Consider the following 10,237-nt stretch of genomic DNA (forward strand, 5'->3'; position numbering starts at 1 on the left):
ACAATTGTAATTCCAACACAGATTATGTTTTAAGACACCTCAAGGCCCTGAAGAATGGCAAAAACCCACTTAGCAGGTTCCACTAGCTGTCACACAACTGCCAGTCCGTCACTCTCTACCTGCCAGCCCAAGGGCGGCTGGAGGGCAACACACTGGTAAAGATGAAGGGTTAAGACAATCTACAACACAGGTGTCAAAAATACAGTTCCACAAACCGGTTTAATCCAACCCGCAAGATGAGTTTGTAAAACAGAAAATGAGCTGCATTTTTTTTTATGAAAGAAACTGTTGTTCTAAATGTGTCGCAATAGCAATTCAAGTGCAAAGAATCATTTGCTCCCGTTGTGGCTGGCAGCAAATGGCGGCAGACTGATGGTCGGGACGCACAATACCTTCATTCATTGTAAATGATCCATTCAACGGAAAAAAAAGACAAAACATTAAGATGCAAAGACTTAAATCAACTTGACCATCTTTTTTGGTTAGAGTTCCATGCACCACTTGCAATTGGTTGAATGCGTGATGCGCACCCTGAACTCTATTGTAAAAATGTGTTTCCACATTTGTTGTTTGTTCTATTTCATGTAATGCCTAAATCTACCATGTTCACATACGTTTGTAGTTATGTCGGCTATTATGGTGTCATTTTCACAAGTGTTTTGTTTATATTATAATTGTAATACTTGAATGCGATAAATTAATGTTTTGCGGATGTCACCAATGTGGCCATTTGAGGAAACACTTTTCCAAACACGTGTTTAATGGTGAACTGCCAACATGAGAATGCTAAAAAAGGAAGTACTTAATGTTTTGTGTCTTTGTAAAAACACAAAGTCTGAGTTTGTTGTGTTCTTTATCTGAAACTCTTCAAAGAACCTATTCAAGTGTTTTTTGCCAATGTGTACATTTTCTATTGTTCTATTTTTCACCAAAATAAGACAAAAAATACAATTTTGTAGCTGTCTTCATTTTTAAGTTATCATGCCATGATTGGACGAGTCCAGCCCGCAGGGGAATAGATGTTCCTCCATGCGGCCCCTGAGCCAAAAAGAGTGTGACACCCCTGATGTGGAAAGCATCTTAGCTTGTTTGGAAGTCCACATGACGCTTGCACACGGGTTTCCATGTTTTCATTTCTGGAACAGCGAGAGAAGCAAGGAAGAAAAAGGAAGTCTGAGGCACCTTTCATGTTGGCCTCTCTGATCTTCTTCTCACATTTAGATGGAATGGAAGCAGCTGAGGAGGAGACAAAGAGCGTTTTTTTTTTACATTCTCTGGCTCTCCTGTCCTCCTCCTCTTCCACCAAAGATGCCGCGCTCTCTCCAAAAAGCTCTCATCTGCCTCGGATGCCGGGCTTTGGGATTGGCACCATCACTAAACAGCTGTCCCCTTTGCTCACTGAGCAGCGCCGTGGAGAAACAAGACCATATATCCATCCATTTTCTACCACTTATTCCCTTTTGGGATCGCGGGGGGCGCTGGCGCCTATCTCAGCTACAATCGGGCTGAAGGCGGGGTAAACCCTGGACAAGTTGCCACCTCATCCCAGAAGACCATATATATGTCATAACAGACAACATTGCATCAATCGGACTTCCTACTTTTGGACAAATGAGGACTCACAACCTTATCTTTTTGAAGCTGAATATACGGAGGATGAACTCCTGCTTACAGAAGCTGAGTGAGGCTGGGAGCCCAGAGACTCGGGGTTGTCACGACTCGGGCACTTGCCAAGGTATGCCGAGAGAAAGCTGCCAGGGGCACACAACGTTTTTGGGTTTTCTTAATCGAAGGAAAGGTAGAAACTGCCGGTACATCACAACCAAAGATGAACTGTTAGTGCTAACAAACCCTGCAGTATGGTTGTATGGTACACTGGTACTAGTACATTATCCCGGTACTAATGAATCAAAAACAGTACAATACTCTGTTTGAAAAGTAACAGTTCCCCATTTTTTTTTATTTTTTTTTTTAACAGGCATGACAAAGTACGTTTCTTACATGTAACATTATCACTGGAGGATGAGGAATAGCTGAACCGTAGGAAGATACAATAGCTCACCAGCGTCACAATGTAAACAAATGCATTCCACTCTATTGATACCAAGTACAGGAGTGTACTATTCGATACTACTATGATTACATCAATATTTTTTTAATCGACACAATATGAATCGATTAACGTGGACCCCGAATTAAACAAGTTGAAAAACTTATTGGGGTGTTACCATTTAGTGGTCAATTGTACGGAATATGTACTGAACTGTGCAATCTACTAATACAAGTATCAATCAATCAATCAATGTTTTTTTATTTATTTTAAAATTCATTTTATGTTCATAAACTTAGTAAACACATTCCTGGACACATGAGGAGTTTGAATATGACCAATGTGGGATCCTGTAACTTTTTGGTATCGGATTGATACCCAAATGTGTGGTATCATCCAAAACTAATGTCAAGTATCAAAGAAGAGAAGAATAAGTGATTATTACATTTAACAGAAGTGTAGATAGAACATGTTAAAACAGAAAAGAGCGCAACACCTACCCTTTACATCAGTATTTCTTAAAAATGATTATTATTAGTTTACTAGGTATTATATTTTATTCTATGGTCCTGTAACTACTTGGTATTGCATCGATACCTAAATGTGTGGTATCATCCAAAATTAATGTCAAGTATCAAAGAAGAGAAGAATAAGTGATTATTACATTTTAACAGAAGTGTAGATAGAACATGTTAAAACAGAAAATGAACAAGTAGATTAACAATATTTTTTTACAGTTTGTCCCTCATGTGTACAAAATAATAGATGTATAAATGAGACAATATGTTACTGCAGACTAATTAGTAGTCTTTGTTTGTTTACTTACTACTAAAAGACAAGTTGTCTAGTATGTTCAACATTTTATTGAAGGACTAATTGACAATAATAAACATATGTTTCATGTACACTAAGATTTTTTTCTGTTCAAATGAAGCCAATAATGACATTTTTTGATGTCCCCTTTATTTATAAAAGTATCGAAATACATTTACCCTGCAGTGGTAAAACCTTCTTTTCCGCCTACCCAAAATCAACTGGAAACTTGTTAGTCCAACTACACGCACAATGTCCAGCTGGGGACTTGACAGAGTGTAAAATGACCTTAATAAGTGCAAATAAAACTGCGCTGCTAAAACGAAAAGGTAAACAAAGGCAGAAAGTTTGAAAGCACACCAAGTACACAAGCATTTATCATCATTTTCCTGCGAGGCACAAGGTTGTTACAAGAACAGTAAAGTGTGAGTCATTCCGGCAGAAACTCCAAGGACTCCATACTTGATGAGTAATGGCCGTCCTCCACCATTTCTCACTGGCACCAGCAGATCCACCCAGGCATGGACCAGCGATAGAGCCTTCAGAACCTCAGCAGGTGTGCGGTGGTGACCCGACACACTCCTGGACAGACGGTCATGGCCGTCAGCAACACCCTGGACTCTCCTCGCCCGCCTTTCAATGTTACATCCTTTCTTCACGGCGATGGGAGAGAAACCAGCTGAGTGCTCGGTCCTGTCCTGGTCCTGCTAATTAAGACCATCAATTGAACCCGGCTGAAGCTTAGAAACAGGAAGTTATAATATATGCTGCAAATTAAGATATTAATTATGTGCAGGGAATGTCTTTCAAAAATTATTATTTAACTATATTTGTTGCAAAATACTAAAGTGGATTATATTTCTAGCGTTTTATTCTTTATTATTATTTCGCAGCTTTGAGCTGTAATTTGACCCCATTAACATGCTTCAAAACTCACCAGATTTGACACACACATCAAGACTGGCGAAAATTGCGATTTATTCTAAAAACCTAAATCCCGAAACTAAAAATGCCGCTCTAATGCCCCCTAGGAAGAAAACACGGACAAAACAGCCTGTACCTTCCAGTAGGAATGTTGTAGCGACATGACGTGACAGTATGTGACGTGTGAGGTGACAGTATGTGACGTGTGAGTGTGGAGGTGACAGTATGTGACGTGTGAGGTGACGTGTGAGGTGACAGTATGTGACGTATGAGGTGACAGTATGTGACGTGTGAGGTGACAGTATGTGAGGTGTGAGGTGACAGTATGTGACGTATGAGGTGACAGTATGTGACGTGTGAGGTGACAGTATGTGACGTGTGAGGTGACAGTATGTGACGTGTGAGGTGACAGTATGTGACGTGTGAGGTGACAGTATGTGACGTGTGAGGTGACAGTATGTGACGTGTGAGGTGACAGTATGTGAGGTGTGAGGTGACAGTATGTGACGTGTGAGGTGACAGTATGTGACGTATGAGGTGACAGTATGTGAGGTATGAGGTGACAGTATGTGAGGTGTGAGGTGACAGTATGTGAGGTGTGAGGTGACAGTATGTGACGTATGAGGTGACAGTATGTGAGGTGTGAGGTGACAGTATGTGAGGTATGAGGTGACAGTATGTGACGTGTGAGGTGACAGTATGTGACGTGTGAGGTGACAGTATGTGACGTGTGAGGTGACAGTATGTGACGTGTGAGGTGACAGTATGTGACGTGTGAGGTGACAGTATGTGACGTGTGAGGTGACAGTATGTGACGTGTGAGGTGACAGTATGTGACGTGTGAGGTGACAGTATGTGACGTGTGAGGTGACAGTATGTGACGTATGAGGTGACAGTATGTGACGTATGAGGTGACAGTATGTGAGGTGTGAGGTGACAGTATGTGAGGTGTGAGGTGACAGTATGTGACGTGTGAGGTGACAGTATGTGACGTGTGAGGTGACAGTATGTGACGTGTGAGGTGACAGTATGTGACGTGTGAGGTGACAGTATGTGACGTGTGAGGTGACAGTATGTGACGTGTGAGGTGACAGTATGTGACGTGTGAGGTGACAGTATGTGACGTGTGAGGTGACAGTATGTGACGTGTGAGGTGACAGTATGTGAGGTATGAGGTGACAGTATGTGACGTGTGAGGTGACAGTATGTGACGTATGAGGTGACAGTATGTGACGTGTGAGGTGACAGTATGTGACGTGTGAGGTGACAGTATGTGACGTGTGAGGTGACAGTATGTGACGTATGAGGTGACAGTATGTGACGTGTGAGGTGACAGTATGTGACGTATGAGGTGACAGTATGTGACGTATGAGGTGACAGTATGTGACGTATGAGGTGACAGTATGTGACGTATGAGGTGACAGTATGTGACGTATGAGGTGACAGTATGTGACGTATGAGGTGACAGTATGTGACGTATGAGGTGACAGTATGTGACGTGTGAGGTGACAGTATGTGACGTGTGAGGTGACAGTATGTGACGTATGAGGTGACAGTATGTGAAGTATGAGGTGACAGTATGTGACGTATGAGGTGACAGTATGTGACGTATGAGGTGACAGTATGTGAAGTATGAGGTGACAGTATGTGAAGTATGAGGTGACAGTATGTGACGTGTGAGGTGACAGTATGTGACGTGTGAGGTGACAGTATGTGACGTGTGAGGTGACAGTATGTGAGGTATGAGGTGACAGTATGTGACGTGTGAGGTGACAGTATGTGACGTGTGAGGTGACAGTATGTGACGTATGAGGTGACAGTATGTGAAGTATCAGGTGACAGTATGTGACGTATGAGGTGACAGTATGTGACGTATGAGGTGACAGTATGACGTGTGAGGTGACAGTATGTGAAGTATGAGGTGACAGTATGTGACGTGTGAGGTGACAGTATGTGACGTGTGAGGTGACAGTATGTGACGTATGAGGTGACAGTATGTGAAGTATCAGGTGACAGTATGTGACGTATGAGGTGACGTATCAGGTGACAGTATGTGAGGTATGAGGTGACAGTATGTGACGTGTGAGGTGACAGTATGTGACGTGTGAGGTGACAGTATGTGACGTATCAGGTGACAGTATGTGACGTATCAGGTGACAGTATGTGACGTATGAGGTGACAGTATGTGACGTATGAGGTGACAGTATGACGTGTGAGGTGACAGTATGTGAAGTATGAGGTGACAGTATGTGACGTGTGAGGTGACAGTATGTGACGTATGAGGTGACAGTATGTGACGTATGAGGTGACAGTATGACGTGTGAGGTGACAGTATGTGAAGTATGAGGTGACAGTATGTGACGTGTGAGGTGACAGTATGTGACGTATGAGGTGACAGTATGTGACGTGTGAGGTGACAGTATGTGACGTGTGAGGTGACAGTATGTGACGTGTGAGGTGACAGTATGTGACGTATGAGGTGACAGTATGTGAAGTATCAGGTGACAGTATGTGAGGTTTGTAAGAAGGTGCGCCTGGTTGTCTGTGAGAAGGAGACACAAGAAAGAGTGAGAAGAGCCTGTAGTGTAATGCCAGCAGCTAAAAGCAACTGCGTGAGAACGTCTACTCCAATATCACTATATAGTCATTTTCTGTATCGCACAGAAACAAACCCTCAATATATCCAGTGCATCCATACATCACCCAGCCTTAGACTCAGGTGTAAAAGCACATAGGACCCAATGTGGTCCCGATGTGACTTGCATGCACACTTAATAACAGTATTTTTGACAAGTTTTGTCTCCATCCATTAATGTTCAGTTAATACTTAAAAATAAAAGTTGGCAGAACAAACAGTAAAACCACAGCACGGATAGACAATTAAATAGTGGCTTTGAAGAACTAAACTGCCCGCACGTCATCCATGGATGGCCTCAAGTCTACTTCCAGATCTCCCCAAGTCATGCAGCACACGTCTGCTTAGTATGCAAATAGAACATGGCTTGTAGAAGACATCAAAACAAATACCCCGGGGTGTTTGACAGACAGACACCTGAAACAAATGTGGATGAATTCATTATTCAGGCCAGGTTGGGAATTCAAGAAAAATGCTGCCTGGATGTTTTGAAGACAAAAGGATGATCAGACCCACAAAGCTCTAGCGCCCCCTAGGAAGAAAACACGGACAAAACCGCCTGTACCTTCCAGTAGGAATGTTGTAGGGACATGAAACAAAAACCTCTATGTAGGTCTCACTTAGACCTAGATTTCATACACTGACATCCTTCAGCAAAAATCAACAGGAAGTTTGCAATTCCCCCTTTAAAACAAAAATGTTGTTAAGACACCCACCTTTGCCTCTTTGAGCTGTAATCTGACCCCCTTAACATGCTTCAAAACTCACCAAATTTGACACACACATCAGAACTGGCAAACATTGCGATTTATTCAAAAAACCTAAACCCCGAAACTAAAAATTCCGCTCTAGCGCCCCCTAGGAAGAAAACACGGACAAAACCGCCTGTACCTTCCAGTAGGAATGTTGTAGCGACATGAAACAAAAACCTCTATGTAGGTCTCACTTAGACCTAGATTTCATACACTGACACCCGTCAGCAAAAATCAACAGGAAGTTTGCAATTCCCCCTTTAAAACAAAAATGTTAAAACACCCACCTTTGCCTCTGAGCTGTAATCTGACCCCCTTAACATGCTTCAAAACTCACCAAATTTGACACACACATCAGAACTGGCGAACATTGCGATTCATTCAAAAAACTTAAACCCAAAACTAAAAATTCCGCTCTAGCGCCCCCTAGGAAGAAAACACGGACAAAACTGCCTGTATTTTCCAGTAGGAATGTTGTAGCGACATGAAACAAAAACCTCTAAGTAGGTCTCACTTAGACCTAGATTTCATATACTGACATCCTTCAGCAAAAATCAACAGGAAGTTTGCAATTCCCCCTTTAAAACAAAAATGTTGTTAAAACACCCACCTTTGCCTCTTTGAGCTGTAATCTGACCCCCTTAACATGCTTCAAAACTCACCAAATTTGACACACACATCAGAACTGGCAAACATTGCGATGTATTCAAAAAACCTAAACCCCGAAACTAAAAATTCCGCTCTAGCGCCCCCTAGGAAGAAAACACGGACAAAACCGCCTGTACCTTCCAGTAGGAATGTTGTAGGGACATGAAACAAAAACCTCTATGTAGGTCTCACTTAGACCTAGATTTCATACACTGACATCCTTCAGCAAAAATCAACAGGAAGTTTGCAATTCCCCCTTCAAAACAAAAATGTTGTTAAAACACCCACCTTTGCCTCTTTGAGCTGTAATCTGACCCCCTTAACATGCTTCAAAACTCACCAAATTTGACACACACATCAGAACTGGCGAACATTGCGATTTATTCAAAAAACTTAAACCCAAAACTAAAAATTCCGCTCTAGCGCCCCCTAGGAAGAAAACACGGACAAAACCGCCTGTACCTTCCAGTAGGAATGTTGTAGGGACATGAAACAAAAACCTCTATGTAGGTCTCACTTAGACCTAGATTTCATACACTGACATCCTTCAGCAAAAATCAACAGGAAGTTTGCAATTCCCCCTTTAAAACAAAAATGTTGTTAAAACACCCACCTTTGCCTCTTTGAGCTGTAATCTGACCCCCTTAACATGCTTCAAAACTCACCAAATTTGACACACACATCAGAACTGGCAAACATTGCGATGTATTCAAAAAACCTAAACCCCGAAACTAAAAATTCCGCTCTAGCGCCCCCTAGGAAGAAAACACGGACAAAACCGCCTGTACCTTCCAGTAGGAATGTTGTAGGGACATGAAACAAAAACCTCTATGTAGGTCTCACTTAGACCTAGATTTCATACACTGACATCCTTCAGCAAAAATCAACAGGAAGTTTGCAATTCCCCCTTCAAAACAAAAATGTTGTTAAAACACCCACCTTTGCCTCTTTGAGCTGTAATCTGACCCCCTTAACATGCTTCAAAACTCACCAAATTTGACACACACATCAGAACTGGCGAACATTGCGATTTATTCAAAAAACTTAAACCCAAAACTAAAAATTCCGCTCTAGCGCCCCCTAGGAAGAAAACACGGACAAAACCGCCTTTACCTTCCAGTAGGAATGTTGTAGCGACATGAAACAAAAACCTCTATGTAGGTCTCACTTAGACCTAGATTTCATACACTGACATCCTTCAGCAAAAATCAACAGGAAGTTTGCAATTCCCCCTTCAAAACAAAAATGTTGTTAAAACACCCACCTTTGCCTCTTTGAGCTGTAATCTGACCCCCTTAACATGCTTCAAAACTCACCAAATTTGACACACACATCAGAACTGGCGAACATTGCGATTTATTCAAAAAACTTAAACCCAAAACTAAAAATTCCGCTCTAGCGCCCCCTAGGAAGAAAACACGGACAAAACCGCCTGTACCTTCCAGTAGGAATGTCGTAGCGACATGAAACAAAAACCTCTATGTAGGTCTCACTTAGACCTAGATTTCATACACTGACACCCTTCAGCAAAAATCAACAGGAAGTTTGCAATTCCCCCTTTAAAACAAAAATGTTGTTAAAACACCCACCTTTGCCTCTTTGAGCTGTAATCTGACCCCCTTAACATGCTTCAAAACTCACCAAATTTGACACACACATCAGAACTAGCGAACATTGCGATTCATTCAAAAAACTTAAACCCAAAACTAAAAATTCCGCTCTATCGCCCCCTAAGAAGAAAACACGGAAAAAACTGCCTGTATTTTCCAGTAGGAATGTCGTAGCTACATGAAACAAAAACCTCTATGTAGGTCTCACTTAGACCTAGATTTCATTCAATGACATCCTTCAGCAAAAATCAACAGGAAGTTTGCAATTCCCCCTTTAAAACAAAAATGTTGTTAAAACACCCACCTTCGCCTCTTTGAGCTGTAATCTGACCCCCTTAACATGCTTCAAAACTCACCAAATTTGACACACACATCAGAACTGGCGAACATTGCAATTTAATCAAAAAACCTAACCTCTGATTAGTGTTCGGGACGCCCACCTCCTCCCGGGCACTAATCAGAGGACTATCTATTCCTGCTTTTCGCCAGACTCAGTCTGGCTGTCCTGTTTGCTTCAAGCAAAAGTTATGTTCGTATACCTTTTTGAGTACTGGTCCAAGCTTCAGCACTATTGGAAAGCTTTTCCTGCATTTTGTATATTCCTGACTGATTTATGGACAATAAATCATTTTTCATACCTGCACGCTGTCTCCAGAGTTCCGTCTGCATCTTGGGGGAACGACCAGGGACCCAACCGTAACAAAATCACTACTATGCTGGGGTTGAAAGCGACATAAACCTAGAGTGGTTGCTCAAAAAGGTAAATATTCTATTTAATATAACGGAAGTATTGTCTGACGACAAG

At 42.0% G+C, this 10,237-nt stretch overlaps 1 protein-coding gene across 1 annotated transcript in view; it reads right to left on the bottom strand.

Annotated features, from left to right (window-relative positions):
- Positions 1–1,080: 1,080 nt before the first annotated feature.
- The window catches only part of LOC133569802 (partitioning defective 3 homolog), a 332,895-nt gene continuing 323,738 nt past the window's right edge, over positions 1,081–10,237 (bottom strand). The window contains exons 13-16 of the mRNA XM_061922424.1: positions 3,361–3,567; positions 3,231–3,252; positions 1,183–1,236; positions 1,081–1,136 (exon numbers count right to left, since the gene is read on the bottom strand). Coding sequence (XP_061778408.1) covers positions 1,081–1,136; positions 1,183–1,236; positions 3,231–3,252; positions 3,361–3,567 — 339 coding nt within the window. The remainder of the gene's footprint in view (positions 1,137–1,182; positions 1,237–3,230; positions 3,253–3,360; positions 3,568–10,237) is intronic.

This window comes from Nerophis ophidion, linkage group LG15 (genome assembly GCF_033978795.1).
Source record: "Nerophis ophidion isolate RoL-2023_Sa linkage group LG15, RoL_Noph_v1.0, whole genome shotgun sequence".
In the NCBI taxonomy this organism is placed as follows: domain Eukaryota; kingdom Metazoa; phylum Chordata; class Actinopteri; order Syngnathiformes; family Syngnathidae; genus Nerophis; species Nerophis ophidion.